At 42.2% G+C, this 21,471-nt stretch overlaps 1 protein-coding gene across 1 annotated transcript in view; it reads left to right on the forward strand.

Annotated features, from left to right (window-relative positions):
• The window catches only part of fkbp16 (FKBP prolyl isomerase 16), a 31,382-nt gene that overhangs the window by 8,935 nt on the left and 976 nt on the right, over positions 1 to 21,471 (forward strand). Inside the window, exons 4-7 of the mRNA XM_041938868.1 lie at positions 16,497 to 16,714; positions 18,598 to 18,779; positions 19,032 to 19,109; positions 21,297 to 21,434. Of these exons, the coding sequence (XP_041794802.1) occupies positions 16,497 to 16,714; positions 18,598 to 18,779; positions 19,032 to 19,109; positions 21,297 to 21,434 (616 nt within the window). The remainder of the gene's footprint in view (positions 1 to 16,496; positions 16,715 to 18,597; positions 18,780 to 19,031; positions 19,110 to 21,296; positions 21,435 to 21,471) is intronic.

The following is a 21,471-nucleotide window of genomic DNA, read 5'->3' on the forward strand; positions in this document are numbered from 1 at the left end:
TCTAATCTCCCTGGATGTTTACCCTTTTCCCCGACTGCTAGCAGGTTTATCTCTCTCATCGACATGGTTGTAATGTAGCACTGCCCTCAATTATATCTACTTCTGCTTTCCGTGGTCGGGGGGTATTTAGTGGGACAGTAAATCTCCTCAACCGAAATGCACCTTTATCGAATTTTAGGGAGATAGCCTATTCTAAGAGTAGATAACAGTTGGTGGTCGTAAAGCTGGCTTTGTATTGCGTGACGACCACACCGGTTAGTGCTTTGTTAGTGTCGCCTTGCTTTAGTTTTACATTGCATTGTGTGCATTTATTTTTCTCCCCCATTTTCTCCCACTTTGGAACGCCAAACACCCTTTGCACTGCAGTCCTTGTCCCTGCTAACTCTGGTGCCCTGTTGTCAGCATGGGAAAGGTGTTCTCACCAGAGAGATGTTGTGTCATTACAGTAGAATTAAAACCCACAGTATGATGAGAGCAGACAGGACATTAGTCAACAAATACAAACCGCTTCTCACTGCGATTGAGCAAAACAAGCACCACAACCACTGCTGCACATTTGAACCTTAGCTTGTCATATTGTTGTCATTTTTTCTTCATCAATACTGTTTTTTGACAGTATTGTTCAGGTATTTTGTATGTTAAAATATATACAGTATATATAAAACTATGCATGTTTTTTTGTTTTTACAATCCTTTGAGAAACAGCAAACTTGTCCAGCTGTAGAGTCCCAGCCCCCTCAGTCCTCCCTGCATGCCAATGACACATGGTTTTCAGCCACTTCTTTTCACCTGCGCTCACTAATGTTTACATTCAGCGTTTCTTATCAAAATGCACCATGTGTGTCCTTGAGGCCAGACAAAAACACCTTTCCTTTCTCATATAACATTGGCAGAGGTGACTTTTGAAGTATAAATACTGCATTAAAAAAAAATATGTTTATTAGCTAGCCTTCCTCTTCTTTGTTGGTGCACTGCTTTGTTTCTTTGCATGTTACCACTGCTAACTGTTGATCAGCGTCAAACCAATGCTCATGTGCATGCACGATACAAACAAAATAAGCATCCACTTGTAAAAATATTACTTCAGAGCACTACTAGTGGGCAAAAAGTCAACAGGGTACCTGTATGGAATAGTATGAATAGCACATTGTAGAAAAAACCTCCAGTCTTGCAAACCAAACTTTACTTAAACAAAACTATATAAATACTACTGCTGGTAAAATAATTGTTAGTACCTAAAAAATGTAAACAAGATCTCCTGTAACAATGTTTTATGCTATAAAGGTACATATTACTCAACAAAAAAAGATCATACATTATTTCATTAGGCTCCAAATCGGGAAGGCTGATATCTGTACCTGCTGTCCCCTCACCTCTCATGCATTGGTGTCAAAACATGCCGCCTGTGCTGAACACTGACAAGACTGTCACGCTTCACTGACATCACTACTCGTCCACGGTGCCACTAGCTGTGCTCTGTTGTATAACCACAATATTGCGACAGAGTCTGTTTTCCAGAGCGTGGCGTGCGAGAGGAGCACACGGGAGAAACACACGTGAGACGGCGCTTCGGCCCCAGCAGCACCTTTCCTACCCGTGCCAGGGTTTTGTTTTTTTTTTTTTTTTTAAATCACCCGTGCCTGCTGCGCACAATACATTCAGCCAGGGAGAGAGAGATTAGCGGAGCATGACAAAAAATAGTTCTGTGCAGCCTTAAAGTAATCTAATGTGCTCTTGTTAAGAGGCAAGCATGCACTCTCTTGTGTGTTATCAGCTGGTTGAGACTTTGATGTATTATGTCTAAATTAAAATCTAAAAGAACTCGACGAAAACAAACAATTAAGATTATTTTAAAACCTTCACCCTGTGAACGTTAGCATGCAACATTTTATTTAATAGGTTAACTAAGATGTTGACCTTGTTGTGCCTGCTACACGAGCATGTTAGCATTGTCATTAGCATGCAGCTCAGAGCACTGCTGTGTCTAAGCCGCAGTAGATACTGAGATACTTTCATTATTTTTCATGTGTTCAGTGAATGCAAAGACTGTCCCAATGTGTGCTGTTATCCCAGTTTGGACAATTATCGCTGTTTGACAGCTGGCTTTTCAGTGCGGCTGTTCAGAACAGCTTTAAACACTTTTGCCTGTGACACATTGTACGAACTAGTTTGTTTCAAGCCCGGACCGGCTTTTTGCTCTCCCGTGTTATGCACCCATGGCTTTGTATTCATAGCTGCTTTCTATCTCCCTTGTCATTGCTGAAAACACAGAAGCCGTCTCTGGGATGCTTTGACTTCCAGGACCACCCAGTCCCTCTCGTCATTTGTGGCTCAGAGAGGTCACTTCTAATTAGGATTTTACAATTTTAAATATACATTTCAGTCTACCAAAGAATGCAACTTTCCCCTGACACGAGCTTAAACAGACTGTCTTGTGATAACAGACACAGTGTTGCCCGGCAACTCATGAACCCCCCTCATACATTGTGCTCATTTGTAACTCCATAGAATGGAAGCAGATGGGAGAGTGGAGGAGGAAGCTGCACACACTGCACACACATACACACTCATTCAGTGCGGAACAGGTTTATATCGACAGGTTAGCGCGCTGAATTTATCATGTACTGTGGCAGAAGTACAGGCGACAGTGCAGCTGAACATATAAGTTATTGTGCCTGTCTGTAGAGCTGTGTGATGGTGCTGCTGTGGAGGGATGTGAGGTGGGGAGTGCTGCCTGCGAGCCCAGAGTAAGGAGATCTGCAGCGGAGTGACAAGTGGCACTGGTGTGTGTGTGTGTGTCTGTCTGTCTGTGTGTGTGTGTGTTAAGGGGGATGAAGAGGGTACCATCAATGAGGACGTGGAATGTGAGTCATCTCGCTGAGACGTCAGCGCTCCGTCATCAGTCGTGTGCAGCAGTCTGTCACTGACACACACACATTCAGACACATACGCACCCAGTAGACTGTCAAAATATTCCCCTCAAAGTTAATGACTGGCAGACTCTCACTGACATCCTCGCTGCAAAATCTAAATCAGATGTGCAGTGATTGAGCTTTAGGGATTAACTAAATAGATCTCATTATAAACGAAACCATCTCGGTTGTTTCGTAGCACTGACAGGATTAGCGGCACACTGGTGACGTTGCATGTTGTCGTTCCAGATGTTGAAGGACAAAACAAGTGAGCTCATGTATAAAAAAACACTGCATTGTCTGTGCAAGAAAAGAAAGTCAGTTTGTCACTATAATAAGAGCAAAACCAGCCTGAAATTCCTTGTAAATGGACTTCTTGTGTTTGCTTTCTAAGCTCTCTGTGATGAGAGTGACCTATGCCATTGCCACTGGCTCTGGTCAAGTAAAGTCAAGCCCTTCCTCCCTAAGAAAATGTGTCTCTCTCTTGATTGATGCTCCAAGTCTCATAGCGCTGCACAGCCATCAGAGGGAGACTAAAGGAGCGTGCTAATGGCCCCAGTACATTAGCTTTACTCAGCCGGCAGACGCAGGCTTCTCCACCGTGACAACCTGACTAATAAGTCAGGAGTTCAGTGTGCTGCTATTGATTCACCGGCTGCGCAGGGAGGCAGGGATGGCTGCTGCTGAAAGGAAGCTGGATCTTTATTGGTTAGATAACAGACGCACACTCACTGAGGCGGTCATATTTCTCATGTGACAGGAGAGTTGACAGTGAATGATGACGTTTTCGTTTGATGCACAGACGCCGCACAGCTCCAGGAGAGTCAACATGCGCACATAATGTACGTGCTTGTGAATGACTCTCTGGATATTTGGAACTCTAAAGACGCGAAGGCCAGGTGTAGCTGCACAGGTGCACATGAGCAAAAGTTACATCTCATTTAATCATCAGTCAGTGAGCGTGATAACTGCTGTGCGTTTGTTGTGCGCTCAATTTGCAGAAATGATATTGGAGAGGAGGTAACATTTTCTCCGCGGGAGTTATCTGGTTTCAGCACATGCGTGTGCGGCAGCTCGGACCTAAAAGGGAAATTAATTTCCGATCAGTATCTCTTTATGGCATTTCTCCTCCTGCCAGAATGTCATACATAAAGCAATGAGCAGCTTGTGGTCGCAGACGTTAAAGCTCACAACTCTGTAGCCACAGAGGGAAGCAAACAGCAACCTTGCGAATGATAATGAATGTCTGAACCATACTTTATGCCCAAATCACACTCTGTAGAAAAAATAAATCTTTGATCTGAATGCAAATTAAATTGATCGTCTAAAGAGAAAGCATTCATGTGTCCACTGAAGTAGGCAGACGTTTGTGTGAAGTATAACAGTAATGGAGGAGGAGGACTTTCATCTTTCAAAGGGAAGGACTTTTGGCTCCTCGCTCACAATTTGTCGTAACTTAGAGAGCTTTGAAGTTCAGAAGAGAAATCCGAGACTGGCAGAGGTTCGGTTTATATAAACAGTGGACATAACGTCTGTGCAAAGAAAGAAGCGAGCTGTCATTGCTTTTAACTACAGCTTCACGTTCAGCTCGCTGACAATCCACTGAAACTAAACCTCGCTCCCCGGGGCTGCACCAGGAATTGCCACTTGACCCCACCATGCACACCTCAGAGACGCCTGCTTGTTCATATTGATTGATTATGGATTTAGAGTCAATCCTGGAATAAGATGTCGTCTACTGACAACCTCTGGTGGTGAATTTCTGTGTAACACAGATTGCTCTCGTTCACCGTAACACAGACTAAAAGCTTTGAACTTTTTTTCTCTCCCAGGAATTATTCATCTAGATGCGGCCACATATCAGAGCCAAACCTGTGAGAGATTTCAGATCATTGCATAAGGTAGAATCTGCTCACCTGTGAGTCAAGCTGTTGCTTTGTTAAGAAGCTTTGAACTTCCCTCAATCATTCACTCACTCATTCATTTACTGCAGACAGGTGGAGCTCACGGCTGGCTTCTTGATGAATTAGCTCTTAGATTTAAATTTGATTCGACATGAGACTTGTAAAATTTAATACAAACATGATGTGAAAGATTATATTCATCATTCATCACACTTTCTATGCAGTTTATTATTGACCTCATGCAGTGGTGTGAGGATTTCTTGTTTTAAGCTCCATCAAGTGACATTTCTTTTAATATAAGTGACTCAATGTCATGTCAAGAGGTCACTCTTGTGCTGAAACTGCTGAGAGTGAGCCCACTCTTCAGATATTCCAGCAGCTTTTAGCCACTTCAGCTAATTGTTTTGGCTCACTGGTTGCACATGGACTGTATGGTATGATGGTTTCTGCAGAAAAAGTCTGCTGTTACATCCTGAGCATGAACAGGAGAGAGGTAAATGAAGCAAATGGTTGGGAAGAACCCTGGACATTCAATAAGCTGGATGCCCAGATATATTTCTCAAGACTCTCAAACCTGAGCTACAGTCTGAGTCAGGCTGCTGGAAACATACAACTTAGGCAGCACGTTAGCAGAGCAGCCTTAGTGCTGCATTTGTGTCTACACAGGAGGCACATTATTAAATGTAGGTCACCTGCGTTGTGGGCACGTGGGAGACGTTTGCCTTCATGGCTTTCTGCCAGAAAGGCTTCAGGAAGTCAGGTGATGTCGTATAAAGAGCAGCAAAGTCCATGTAGCGCTTAGGTTGAAGTGGATGGTTTGTGTGGTTCGTGTCTCATGTGAAGCCAAATGTAATCTTTTCCTAAACCTAAAAAGTAGTTTTGGTGCCTGAACCTAACTATTCTGTGACCGTTTAATGACATGAACCACGTGTTAGAGAGGCTTCGTGGCAGAAAGCGCTGAAGACAAACTTCCCTCTCAAGCACTTTTCGGCAGCACTCGGAGCCCAAAACACCATCACTGTAGTCATGCGAGTAAAACTAGTGAAGTTAGACTTGAAGAGTAAAAATGAGATTCAGGCCACTTTCACGCACGTACAGGGCGACTGAAATGTGAGTGGACGGATTAAGATAAAAGTGTCTCCTCTGTCAAGACGCATCTGAAATGGATGACTGAAACTGCGTCTGAAACGCCTCCATGTGAAAACACGCTGCAAGGCCGTGGCTTTTTGTCTGCGTGAAAAAAAAAAAAAAAAACACTCCTACCTGGCAAACATGGATGCAAACACTGAAGGTTTTACCTTCATGTGCACCTTCATGTCTCAAATAGTCCCATTTACGGAAGGCACTGGTTCTAGTGTTCACCCTCTCGACTGCAGATAGCTCCTGTATGTACTGTACATCATCTACTTAAAGCTGCTTTCATAAAGTTGTGTAACCAAATAGTCTCTCTGAGATGGCCTGGCAACTGCACATCCCCGCTATTAAACAGCCACTCTGTGCCCTGCAGGTAGTCCAGGGCTGAGATTGGACTCATTTTAACAGGCTAAGGAAATCTGCTGTAGATTATAAGGGGACTTTTGAGCAGCTCAGGAGCCAGGATGTAGGCAGTAGCTGCCCTTGATCCCTGCGAGCACAGTTTCATTGCTGGAGGAGGAAATAAAAACAAAAAGGAGGGGAAAGCACATGCAGCAGCTGAAACGTGTCATGTGGGTCACTGGTGATTAGCGCCACACCAGTGTGCCGGTGCGCTGGCCTCAGCCAATGAGTTGGTTTCCACATCTCTGACTGTAATAGGAGGCTGTTTTGCTGCAAATTAACTAGTATGGCGGCAAGCGAGGAAAAACAGCTGTGACGTCTCACCGATGCCAGGATTAAAGCTAAGCTCCTTTGCACGACTGCATTGGTGCCGTGTGTCCATCCAACAGTCAAAACAGACGCTGAACAACAGCAGCAGCAGACCTGTTTTCACCGCTGTAAAAAAAATAAACAACCTCATAAATCCTTTCAGATTTTGTCTTATCAAAGCTGCACACCACATTTTCTAGGGTATATTAGTGCACTATCTGAGGTTGTAACCATAGAAACCAGTGTGATGTACATCGCTGGCCTTTCCATCTTTTAAAACGGAGAGCATGACGTCAAATTGACCAGTGTTTTCCCTCTGAGGGAGTTTTTCCTTTCATTCAGAGCGGCGAGGGGCCTGCTCGACAGATAACAGGGTGAGTCAGCGGCACTATCGCACACCTTAATGAGGAAGTTCGCTAAGCCACAACACATGAATCAGATTCAACTATGATGCATGCTTAGCTTCCCATGAGACGAGGGAAAAGCTACACATCACATCACATCATTCATGCGAACGCAAGAAGAATGGAACCGTTACTCTTATCACTTCATCTGTTTGTAGTCACAGTGCAAGAAATAGGCCTGCGTCATGCAAACGTCACAGTGAAAAGAGAAACAGTGAGTGTCTTTATGAATGTTAATTAATTTCTGATGGTGGTATTGAACGTTGTGGCAGAAGGTCACAGTTAAATCTGTTTGCAGCCTGTGCAGACAGCTGGACTGAGGATGCATACAGAGCAAGGGTATACGCAGTATTACTTCATATTACAGTTACGTTCATGTCTGGCCTGGGTTCACACTTCTCTCACATTTTTCCAGTAATCTAAATAATGTGCTGGTGTTGTGCTCCTTGATGGATGTTTCCCACAGTGGAAGAAACAAACAAGCCAATCAGTGGTTTGTTGGCAGGATTAAGAATGGGGACGTAATCTTCCTGTGCCATAGCCAGACAAACAGAGGCGGAGAAATTGCCATAAATAAGGCAACAAATGTGAATGAGCTCGACACAAGTTGACTTACAGACGTAACAACTCCTCAGGGAATACATTTTTGGAAATGCAAGTATCGTGTAGTGTAGTAGTAACGCCTGTTTTTCTATTGATCAAACAAACAATGTATCATGTGATTAGTCAGCCAGGCTTTCTTCCTTTAGAAAGACTCCGGTTTCTCTGTTTCCAGACTTTATGCTAAGCTAAGCTACAACCCTGACTCCAGAAAAGTTGGGACGCTTTGTGAAATGTAAATAAAAACAGAATGCAATCATCTGCAAACAAACTGTGTTTACTGACGACACCTTTACAGAGTGTCCCTGAGCCCATGTAGTAACATCCTTTATACAATCATGTGTTCACAAAGAGGTGAACCTCCTCCATCCTCGCTTGTGAACAACTGAGTCTTTCCAGGATGCTCCTTTCATACCCAATCATGATACTATCACCTGTTACCAATCAACCTGTTTACCTGTGGAATGATCCAAACAGGTGTTTTTTGGAGCGTTCCACAAGTTCCCCAGTCTTTAGTTGCTCCTGTCCCAACCTGTTTGAAATGTGAGTGTAACAGAGCAGGGTGATGCAGAGGAAGATCTTTCACTGAGAAAATAGTTCTGACAATTCTGACACATTCTTGTACTTTAATTGCTGTTCGTTGTTGTCACAGTATAAAGCAATTACTATTTCTCATTTCCACAAAGTAGACCCAGTCAGTGTATTGTTAGCTTCCTAGGTGACCTTCAGCAAACATTACCATAAACGTGGGCAGAGAAAGTCTGTGTGCATCCAGACAGCCAGTCACCTGAACCTGGCTCTGTCTCTCAGTGCTGCTGACTCAGTAAACGTCTCATCCCTTACCCTCAGCTCAGCCCTCAGGCTCTGTCCTGCTGCTGAAGGCCCTGAAAAACCTCCCTGTGTCTCCTCTCATCAACCGTTTCTCTGGTTTGGGTCGGGTCATTTGTCTGTCAGATTGTTTGAAATTAAGGGAGGACTAAAGCTACAACAACAACTCCTATAAAACACTGTGATACACAGTGTTGGAGAGGAGTGAACTACATAGAATTAAATTAACTACATTTTGCAGTAGCTTGCTGCTGCATTCATATTTGTGCAGTGATTCAAGTAGTTAAATCACTTATTTTCCATTTTTTTGTGTTGTTAACTACTGAAACTACAAACAAATTGGGGCCATGAAAGGAAAGGAATTAATTTTTAGTTTCATTGTGCCATTTTTACGACTTCAACCAGCCCCGCCTCATTTGCTTTCATCCTGCCCGTTGTGCGGACATGCCCAGGCAGTGCATTCGTCACGCAGCCGCCACCACACACTTGACCTTTGTGCAGAACACGTGCAGGCGTTGCTCAGCGCTCACACAGCCACAGCGTCATCATGGATAAACCTCCCAAATCTCAGCCTGAGGAAGAATCACCGCGGCCCTGCTTAAGCAAATACACGACAGTGACGAGCCCCACCAATAAAACCGACGTTTTTACCTGTGAGAGATGATACACTCTCCACTCTCTGACCACTTTCTGACCTATTTAACCCATTCGTAGATCTGGGGATGACCATGTGGGTCGGTCTGTGTAGCGCTCAGGTCGACATTGCAATAATGCAAAGTGCTGATGGTCCTTGTGGTGAACCCCTCAATTTTCATGTACTGTCATCAGCAGGTTGACTTTTTTGGTTCAAAATGAACAATCCCATAAACTCTGCATTGTGTTAAGAGGAAAAAAATAAGTCTCAGTATTTTTGAAAGATATGATGAGATTTACTACTGCAGACCTCTGGGTGACTTTCTTTCCTCTCTTAGACAACAGTTTGAGTAATCATCTCGCTCATTAAATCCTTGGCCTTTGCTGTGTAGCATGAAGCCACTGCTTTTCCTCCCTGAAAGTTAGTAAGCTAGATATGATATTTAATGAATACCTAATAATTCATACTAAAACTAATGACATTCTCTTTAGCTTTTGCTGTCCTTTGTGGTGCCAAGTAGCAAATGTTAGAATGCTAACATGCTGAAAGTAAGTCGATGGACAGGAGAAATATACACATAACATATGTTACCATCGTCATTGTCCTCAAGTTAGCATGCTGTTGCTAGCATTTAGCTCGAAGCACTGCTGTGCCTAAAGCAGCACTGTGTTCAGGCTGCATTTACAAGCTCAGAAGTCGGAAAAAAACATCTAAAAAATTAACTAATGAAGTGGTGTGACTACCAGGTTAGCAGTAACCATCTTGGAATGATGCGTGAGCACTCTCGAGCTGGAGCCGTGGCATGTCATTGTAGGTAAAGCACAGGTGTGATTGATAATAGAAATGACTGCATTCCATTTACTTGAGCTCGTTCCAGGCTCCTGAGGCTGTGCATGCTGGTTCACTGGAACATTTGATGGAACTGAGCCATCATTATAACAGATTCCGACTAATAATACAAAATCATCAAATCAATACTGATGTTTTGTGATTAGTTAAAGTAAAACTTTATTGTTCTCATGGTGGAATTCACAAGCTACCCAGCAGTATATAGCAAAAAAAATTAGCCATAGCGTGACGTACACATTAATGCATCAATAATTATAATGCTATAATGTAATATACATTATTCTGAAAGACGTCATACTGCACAGTTAATACTTTTTCTTTTGGTGCTTTAAGTAAAATTTTATTTTTATACTTTTGTACTTTCACTTGAGTAACATTTTGAATGCAGGACATAACTTCACAAGTGTTTCTAAACTTTTACTTAAGTAAAAGTTCTTCATCTTCATCCACTACTAGTGAAAACAAATCTTAAGGTATCAGTGTGACTACTTCGCTGTTACACAGTAATAATTACTATTGTTTAATAATACTCAAAAACTACATTGGTATAATAACCATGTTAAACTGAAGGCAGTCTTCAAAACCAAAGATCATGTTTGTGTGATGAGTCTCTTTAAGAGCAGCAGGGAGGCTGACAGGAACAGAGGAGGCTACCTCTGCAGCTCAGTCTTAGGATGTGGACCTGGTCTAAAGTTTCAGGCTCGGGTTTCACTGGGATCCTGCGGCGGGATCTCACCTCGTTGACCAGCCTCTGCTTCCCCTTTCCACTAATAAGGCCCCGGGGGCTCATTGGCTGAGCTCAGCGCAGCAGCACACTGGTGTGGTGCTAATCACCAGTGACCCACATGACACCCTAACCCTTATAGATCTGTCAGCGCGCCGCATTCTCAGATTACACTTGACAGCTCACCAGTCACGCCGATTTTATTTAATGCTCATGGTGGCAGCGATGGAAGCTCAGCTCTCAGTTATTCATATTATTCCTCCCTGTTTAAGACATAAATCCTTACTTGGTGCTCTGCAGCGTTTTTCTGCTTCCTGCTTGCTCATAATAGAGCTCAATGACGTAATGCCTCAAAGGTCACCTGTTGAATCCTGCGTCTGAATAATACTTTTTTAGTTTGTGTGTGCGTGTGCGTGCGTGCGTGTGTGTGTTTCCTGTGTGGGATTATACCACATCATTTGGGATTCATTAGGGTTTGATGTAGCACATTTACTTGCTGCAGATAGCACTGAAGCAGCTGTACCTGCATCGATTAATAAGACATGACTCATCACTCCTCATCTAATGTGTCCCGATCTGTGTGAGTCATGAGCAGCAAAGTGGGTGTGTTTCCTCTTCAGAAAAAATAAAAAATCAATATCAAATGACATAATGACACAAGGGGCTCTGAGTTATTTATAAACCAAACGCTGTTTAGCTCACGATTCTGACATCTGTAGGCCTGGTTGGAAATGATGATATAATGACCTTCCTTTAATGAGAAGTCCAGTAAATTTGTTTAAACTGCTTCTCAGTGGTAGTTAGCATTGTTAGGTGATGTACATTTACACATATACTGTTTTTTTTTAGTTTTTCTGTTGTTGATCTAAAGCAAATAACATTAAGACAGTGTTTTAAATCTTGTGTATCTGTGAGGCTGCTTTGCTTGAGTCTGATATGCCTTTGAATAGACTGTGTGAAATCATGCCCTTTTTCCTTATTGTGCACTATATTTACCTTTACCTTTATTTCAGGGTCTGAATTCTGAGTGTGAAATTAATGCATTATACGCGACATTAAAGAAGTTGTGTCTGTGGCATGTAAACTACTTTCTGCTGTGTGACTCTATGTATGTCAATGATGACGCAAAAGTACAATGATTAACTCACTGTGGAGTGTCTGTTATATAGGGAGAGCAATACTACGTACATTTACTCAAATACTTTTCCAAGTTCCAAGTATTTGCAATTTGTGTCCATATTGTGTTATGGAGCCCTGAAACTGATAAACAGTTGGAAAACGTTATCAAGTCAAAGTGAAGTCAAGCTCCCTGGTTTCCCCACCAAACATGTCGGAGCGTCACCGTTCTTCATACAGCAGGAAATGCTGCACTTCTTACTCCACTACATTTACCTGACTGACTACAAATTGTCTTATAAAATCTGATGAACTGCTGTGAATTAAAGTGCTCAACAATATCAAAAAGAATTTAAAAATTAGCCATTTACAGTTAGTACACTAATGCATTGGTACTAATAATCCAATATTATACAGCAGTATCACGATTACAGGGGTCATTTTTCTGAATAATGTAAAGTTTTGATCCGTTAAGTACATTTTGGTGATATATTTTTTACATTGTTTAAATTTTTACTTCTTCCTCCATGACTGTAGAGGAAATAGTGAATGAGTGAATGAGAGAGACTCAGTTTAGGATTCAGTGCTTTGGACATTATCTGTGAATTGTGACAAAAAAAGACTAGAATGACTCCAAACTAGTCGCTTACAAGGTTTCTCATTCTGCTGCACCTGCTCTGGCAAACAAGCTCAGTATAAACTTGTTTCACAGCAATAAGCCTGTAAAACTGTTTGTGCCCGCTAGAATTTATCCAGTAATTTGGAAACAACCAGTGTCTTTAGGAGCAGATTCAGAGGTGAACTGACTGAAGTCTTTGTAATCTGGAGTCAGGCAAAAGCAGGGCACAGTAGGCAGGACACTGTGTTTGTTACTGTTATACGCTGCACACTGTTACATAACAGGCAGCCTTCAGAATATTGTGTAATATTTTCAGATAAGAGTAGAGAAAGTATGCAAGGACAACAAGAAGCTGTAACAGTATGTGCCCCCACTGTACAAACTGTCAAGTGCACATTCTCAGTACTGCAGAAAAACGCATGACATTAGCAGGAAAGAGGGATCCGTCTGTACTGGTCAGCTGTGTGAGGCCTGTTTAAGAGATACTAACATGACCCAGCGCAGCCCGAGCAATGAGCTGTATGTTCCTTGGAAATGAATCAATTGTCTTCTTCTCCGCCCATCTGGAGCGACCTGTTGCACAAGCCGTCCCTAAATCCTCGTAAACATGCAGCGGTATGCGAAAACAAGTGGACGAGACTAAACGCTGCTGTCAAAAACAGTTCAGACCGGCTTCTGAAAGGCCTGCATCTACTTATTCACGGCCCAGAGCGATAACATCTCCGAGCACCGCTTCCTCCGGTCCCGAGCGCAGGGATCCGGCTCAGGTTTCCGAGGCCTCGGATCAGCTGCTGGTTTCACACTCCTGCGCGTCCTTGTGACAGTGGATGAGGTCCCCAGAGAGGAGAGGTGAAAGGGTAATCTGATCCCACCTGCTGACACAGCCTCCCAGTAGCTGGGGATACGACTAATTCTGTTAGACAGACATAAATTGTGTCATCGACACAACCGGTTTTAATAATTCATGACCTCCCAGTACTATCACTTTGCAGCAGACAGGCACTGGGTGGGCTCTGCTGGAAGCTGTACTTCCTCCTGTCCCACTTTGTTTCAGATCTTTATGTTTTTAGCTCATCAAACTGTCAGGATCCCGGTGAAAGTTGAAGGATTTTGCTTTTTTTGTATTTGGATCATTAGATTTTATTATAGCGATCAATCACTCATCGTGTTTGTATGTTAGAACATGAAACTTTTTTCCATGTTCTGATCAATAATGTGGGCCACTTCAAAATCAGCTTTTCACCATGTACTTTATTCCCTTCCTGTCTCTCTCTCTGTCGCTCTCTCTTTCACGCACACACACACACACACACACACACACACACACACCTTTGGAATCAGAGCCTCCACACAGTAACTGATAATGGACCATTGTGTGCCATGTGGTCACAGGAGCCCGATGACTGAAAACCAAATTAACTTTCCTTCTGAGTGACTCTTGAGTAAGCTGAGGCCGTCGCCGGCTCACAGGTTCGTACCAGTTTCAAATTCTCGTCTGTTAAAATGAGCCGCAGTCGCTCAGAGATGTCTTTTTAAAGTGACGGTGACACGTGTGCCGAGTTCACACACAGTTCTGTTCACCGATGTGCAGCTCAATGCAACAGTTAATCTCACGTCCCGAATGCACTAATGCAACCCTTCACACACATCTCAGAATCGACTCCTCTACCAGACTTCTGTCTGCCAGCACTGACACTCTGACCATAACAACAGGTAGCGCTACGATTAGTGTTACTGTTGTCTTTGTGAAAGTATCTTTTATTTATTTATCTATTTATTTATCAATCAATCATAAACCAAGATTCCATTAACCAAAAATAAGGTAATTTCTTTATTGTATGAATTGTGCTGCCTCACAGTATGTGTCACAGAAATGACTCAAAAATATTTTGATATGCTTCAACTGGCTAATTCCAGCAATATGCAATATATATGCATATATATAATATGCAATATAAACTATAATATCCACCATACATATTACTGATATAGACATTCATCAACTTCTCCTCAACTCTGCGACACCTGGGTAAAAAATTTTGTGCGTGCCTGATCCATCCCTGGCAATCCTCCGCAGATACGTCCAGACATCCGGCATTCGTCACGTCCGAGAGGGACACCTGATCGCGTGGCTGCTCGTCATAAACTTTCCACCTCCATGAGGAAAACATTTCCTCTGCTGGGCTGAGGAATGGAGACACTGTGTGAGTGGAAGAGATGGTGAAACGCCACATACAGTCACTCCATGCGATTACAAAAGGTTCTGGATTCCGCCTCACCTGCCCCCCTTTCCTTGCCCGGCTCAAGTCCTTCATAGAGGTCATCAATGAAAAGAGACACTCAGTGTCCCAGTTAGGAGTTTTTTTTAGTTCTGTTTGTGGTGACATTAAAAACGGAGTGTAAACATGCAGGGATTTGGTGGTGGATGTGTTTGAGTGAGCAAAAAGTTGAATTTTGAAAGATGTGGCCACTGAATGCATTTTGTGATCCACAGTTTAGAGCACATTGACTTCTGTTTGGACTGACTGTGTGGACAGTTTTGTATTTCTATGGAGAAATGTGAGTTAGGCTAAATATCTGTACACAGAGCAGCTTTCAAAGCTGGTGAAGAAAACACAAACACGTGCTCTTCAGTTTGCGCTGTTTATTCTCACACTGATAACAAGCGCTCCTTGGACGCTGCGTGGTTATTAAAATATGGTTGAAACACTCAACAGCTGTGCATCAGTGGTGCTGCGGGATGATCCTTGTCCTGATGGGCGAGTTCAGACTCCAGATTATATTGGAAAATCTTCTGATTCATCGCTTCTAGGAACGTACCTCCTCGAGGCTTTCGCAGTTCATGATAAAACCGCGGCAGATGCATCGAGACAGCCACCATTAATGTCTGAGGGGCAGAAAGGAGCTACGGCTGTTTTACATCCAAGTTCAGAGAAAAATGAGACCGTAATTTATCAGTGACTTATTAATTTAGTTTAAGTTAATAATGTTTGAAAGTAGGCAAGGAAAGGAGGCAAATTTACATTTTACAACTGTCCAACATCGTATGAGGGGAAATGTGTTATGCTACGCTACACCTTCAAACATAAATACATACAAATACTTTGACACAAACACACATGTTTGTGCATGTAAATTCAATACGTGTGTGTGATCAGCAGCGTTGTGTTTACAGCTGGTATGAGGGTGATGGTGGTGCTGATTTTGTATAAAATTTGTATTGATTTGAGCCAGTCAGGATGGTAGAGGAGCAAAGGGAGCAGTAACATGTTGCAGGTGAGAAGTGAGGAGCAACACAGAGCCCTTTGAGCCGTGGATGAAGGTGTTAAAGCCAGTAGTGATTGATCGGATCATTGTGTGCTGATCAAAGCGTGTTTGTTGTCTAGTGCGGGTCCAACACACAACCGCGCTCAACAATCTCTGCTGTTGACATTTAGCACGTGTTCACAACCAGTGTGGAGCCGTGTGGACAAAAACAATAATACGTGACTTACAATCAAATCTGATTCATTTATTTTAGAAATAAACAGACGGTCACGACTAAATGATGAGAGAAAAATAAAAAGAATGCAGCCGCCTCAATGTAAACTACTATCACAATATCCTCGTTATACCAGTATAAATTCAGGCCAAACACTGTTCTGTATTTTGTGTGCACATCCAGGCAAAAATATGCAGCTTCCAGGCAACAAGGATCACAGCAGGGCTCACAGGAGGACGGTCTGCACACTGTTAGATGGAAAGGTTGCATCTAAAAGAGAATTAAACTAGTTCTTTGGCAGCGTGCAGACCTTTCTCCTTTGTGAAAAGCATTCTGAACATGGCCGTCAAATTTCATGCAGGAGTCACAAAGCTTTGAGGATGCCGACCAGCTTGTTCCTGCTTTTCACTTGAAAAGAAATTGATTTCTTGATTGATCTCTTAAAGATTATTCAAATCAATTTGTTTTCTGCAGGATTTGAAAAGACTCTGGACCTGAAGTTAACTCTCCGATGCTCCTTTGCTCTTTCACTCCTGGCCCTGTGATGATATTGATTAATCTTGTCTATGTTTGCACACAGGGAGCCTGATATTCCGGCCTGGGCTCCTTTACTCTACCAGCTCCAGCTGCTGGACATCAGAGAGAAACCAGACCCGTTAACGCTGCCCATCGCGGACCGCATCCGCATCGGCAACCAGAAACGAGAGCGAGGAAACTTTCATTTCCAGAGGGAGGAATACTGCCTGGCTGCCAAAGCCTATTTTATGGCTCTGGAGGTGCTAAACACACGCAGCAGAGGTAACCCAGCACCAAAACCTGAATTTATTCATGGGAAATATTTCCATACTCTCACCTAAACCAGGAAGTAGCATGGAAATATAAAACACACGCTTGCATTAGAAACATAAAACACAGCCTCAGATACAACATTTCCACATCAGTCTGAATGACATAACAGTTCAGTGCTCTCCTCCAGTCTGCCACTGCACCTAATCACATCAGCGCCATGCAGAGACACATTCATCTGAGCCGAGTGCCACCGTAAATGTTTTTGCTTAATTCTTTTGCATAGCCAAAGCTAATCAACTTTCATGTTATTTCCACCTTCTTAATCACTCCAATCATGGACGAGGCAGGGTGGGCCCGTGAGGGAAATGTGACTGAACAAGTCAGTGGAGAGAAAAGCATGAACTGCTTCGTAATGTGTCAATGATGGCGGACCAGCGAGTGAACCCACCGCGGCACTGAGGAGAGGAGTTCATCAGGGCATCGAGATCACGTAATTAGTGGATGAGAAGACGACCAGGAAAAGAGATGATAATGAAGGAGAGACGCCAACATCTTTCACTCTTTTTGGGTCATTTTGAGCCCATCAGACCTATTTTGCTAATGCGATTCGTGACGCGTGGAGGTTATAAATCACTCTGATTGACAAAACAAACTAAACATGCACTCACATAAACATGAGGAATGATCACACTCGACTGTCTGCAGATTTGTAACATGAATTTTACAGATGATCATTGAACTAACTAAATCGATGTGAGTAGAGATTATGTTTAAAGGCATTTTAGCACATCTGAACGCTGCATTGAATTTGCTTATCGAACCTTTGACCATTTACCACAAAGAAAGAGAGAGAAAAAAGAAAGAAAATAAGATCAAAATGTCAACTCAATGTCCACTTACTAGCTTTTTAACTACAAGTTGTCGTTGAAAGTTTCAGAAATACCAAATATGCGGCGTTTAAGTTTGGGTTTCCAAAGTCAGGCATGAACTAATACTCAATATTTAGATTTAGCTTAAAGTTTAGAAAAATAAATTAAAATAATAGGTATAATAATAACCAGTAAAAAAATCTGATATTGACATTCAGGAGACAAAAACTCAATCTTCCAATGAGCTAAATGACCTGAATGCTTTGCTCATTGTTAATTAAATAAAAGAAGATGAGAGATTCAGTGATAGGTTTTTATCAATATTTTTATACTAACAAAGGGTCAAATGACAGCCACCAGCTAATGGTGAACATAGTGGAACATTTAGCGGCTAAAGAGCCAGAAAGTTTCCTCAGGAGTTGGTAGAGACCAAAACAGAGCTAAAACAGAAGCATGACTCCAATTTAATACTAACGCTCTGCATCTGTGTATGTGTATGTGTAAATAGGCAATGATGCTGTGTTGGTGTTGCATTTTAAGCTAATTCCGTTGCCACGAAGCCAAAAAAAAAACAAGTTAACGCTCCAACTTGGAACGATATGCGTAGTGGAACTGAATAAATTCAGCTGTATAAATTGGAGCTAAAACATGTCATAAAAAGATTGTGTATCCACACAGATGTGGTCCCTGAGCTGCGAACATTTATCACACTCAGGGCCAAGTATGAAAATTCCTTTGCACTAACAAGTGCTCATTACTCGGGTCACCGCTGCATTCAGCTGGACATGTTTGGGTCTAATGATGAAACCATACAGTTGTTACAGCAGGGACAGTCATACAATATCCAGCTAAAAAAAACAGAACATGAACCATCCATATAATGACACCCGATGGGAGTTTGCTATATTCTGCAAGATTTTTTGAATAAGTCCTCTCCAAGATGAGATAACTAATCTGTGTGTCACCATTAAAAAGACTCACAGCAGAGCAAATATCAGAGGTTGTGGCTCTGTCTCTGTACAGATGGTAGCGACGGCAGTGTGAAGGCAGAGGAGGAGGAGGTGCAGGACTACCGGGTAAAGTGTTTGAACAACCTGGCCGCCGCTCAGCTCAAACTGGAGCAGTACGACGAGGCGCTGAACACCAGCCGCGACGTTCTGGCCGTCGAGCCGAACAACGTCAAGGCCCTTTTCAGGACGGGAAAGGTGAGGGCCCATCCTGTGGTGTTATTACTGAGAAGACGGCCAGGAGCATCTCATTTGATCTTTATCAATCCATAAATGATTATTGCAGAGAGTTCCTAGAAGGAAGAAAGAGGAATTTGTTTAATACGGGATTAGATTTAATTATTTTTGAGGACAAAATAGCTGCTACATTATTGCTATCTGTTCACTGCCTGTTTTGATTTATGGGTCCTCCAGCACTGCTCACACTGTAGGTTTTCTAATCTCTTTCAGCTCCTGTCGGACAAGGGTGAATACAAAGAGGCGATGGAGGTGCTAAAAAAGGCCTTGAAACTGGAGCCGGCCACCAAGGTGAGATTAGGTGGCTGAGCTGGTCCATGCCCTCGCTGCGTTTCTTCAAAGTCCGCCTCTGAATCCCTCAAACACAAAGGAAAGGTCATTCTAAAATTAGGCCACCATGACAATCAAAGCCACAAAATCCACTAATCAATTGCAAATGAATGGTGGCTGAGTTCACTTCCAAAAAACTTCTCATATACATTACAGTAAAAAGTTAAAAAGCAAATTCTGAACTTTAATTTCAATGTTAAAGAAACACAGTCAAGCCTGGACTTGTATTTTACAACAAATGACAAATGACAAATTACTTATTTTATTTTCACATAAACACAATGTGCAACGTAAACTTCATTTAACAAGACAAAGCTGAAAGTCAGCATGCTGACCTGCTCACAGTGACGATGCTAGCGTGTTGATGTTTAGCAGATGGTTTGCCATGTTCATCATCTATGTTTAGTGTGGTTGCATGCTAGCATTTTGCTAACTAGCACCAAGCACAGAGTAAAGCTGAGGCTGATGGGAATGCCATTAGTTTTGCAGGTATTTGGTCTTAAACCAAATTAGGGACAAATGAAAAACTTTGACATTATGATGGCACTAAATGGAAAATCAAGGGATCACCAAATTATTACAATTCAATACAAAACAATACAATTCATCCTGAGGGCGACAAGGATGTCTGAACCAAATTTCATAGCAATCCATCCAATAGCAGTTAAGACATTTCAGTCAGAACAAATGCCAGATATCTCAATGTGGATGAAAGTGGTGGACTCACAGAGCAGTTAACCCACATAACCATCCATGAAGCCATGGTGCTAACACGGCTAAAAAATATAAACAAACATGACCCAAAGTAAACTAAATATTAATTTATGCAACAGTTTATGTCAGTTCACACACTATAGTCTATAATCCATATAACTAAAGTAACTTTTTCAAACGTTTCTAGCAAAAGGACAGTTGAGAATACACTGAATTTAATTTCCCACCTCATTAAGTTTTCACTATTCACAGTTCCTCTCATCTTCACCCACACCCTTTTATCTTCCAGCTGCTTGTTTTTATTGCAGCTTTTCAGTTACCAGAAAACAACAGCACCTCATCACAAAGAAAAAACCCTTCATGTTCAGTATGAAAGTTTAAAGAATTTAGATCTGTTCACACGTTAGCCTGAAGAGAAAGATCCCAGTGAGCAGCTTCTGCTGAAGGCCTGTTCTGTCTTGTTTGTGTGGTTTGTCTAATCTGCCAAATCCTCCGCAGAGGCTCTGGCAAACTGCACATCTGGCAGTTTACAGATGTGACCGCACGGCTCAGAGCTGTCCGGCAAACTTGGTAAAAATAACACATGTGAGCTAAAAATTGTCACTGCGCTCTAAAAGTAGTAAAGGGAAGGTAAGAAAGGGCCAGAGTCACCCTCGCAGCTACAATACAGACTCCACTCTGCATAATTAAGATAACTACTCTGGCGTAGTCATCACAATAAAAAACACTAATCTCAGCTTGTGAACATTATTTTAGCTCACTGGTTTCACTCGCTGCAGGCTGGGTTTGATTTGGAAGAGTTAATGTAGAGTGACGAGTACATTTCCACCAGCTGTTTACAGCACACTGTTGCCAGTATTACAGTGACCTGACCTATAGGGCACACTGCCACTGTCACAAATATGTCTGGTCCTGTCTAGACAAAACGAAAATATCTGCTGCTTTGGTAATTACACCCTTGTCTCAATGCTGGATTAAATACTTTGGAGAAAACTGATTTAGCTGCTCTGTGAGAAAGTTATTGTACTGCAGTCTGTGGATGAACTCTAAAAGGATGAAGCTGCAAAGAAGAACCATGTTGTTGTTTTCCCTTAATATACTTCATAACAAGTTACAACCTCTCGATGACAAATCTAATGGAAGTATTATAAAAAGATGATGGACAGGCTTTTTCATGGTAATTTAGGATGAAGTTTAAAGAGCATTTTAAAAGCAACATCAAATGTTCTGATTATTATGATTATTTGTTTTCAGCTCTTCTTAGTAATGCTTTGTGTTTCAGACCTCTGCTCTCACCTGCTGGCCATTTTTAAAACTGCAACTTTACCCTTTTCTCATGCCTTCTTTCCAACATTTGATCAAGACATTTGATTTTTTTTTTTTTTTACAAAATGTGTTAAGATGGGTTTTTTTTGTCTTCCTGCTTTTCTCGAGGCGATCCACGTCGAGTTATCAAAACTCGTCAAAAGACAATCGGGAGGCAACGACACTCAGGAGTGGAGAGCTAAACCAGCGGAGATGCTTGGAGACAACGTCACACCTTTTGTGATACCTTCTAAGAAGAAACCATCTGTACGCCATTAACAGGAGTATGTAAACATGTTTAATT

This window comes from Chelmon rostratus, chromosome 6, assembly GCF_017976325.1.
Source record: "Chelmon rostratus isolate fCheRos1 chromosome 6, fCheRos1.pri, whole genome shotgun sequence".
Classification (NCBI taxonomy): Eukaryota; Metazoa; Chordata; class Actinopteri; order Chaetodontiformes; family Chaetodontidae; genus Chelmon; species Chelmon rostratus.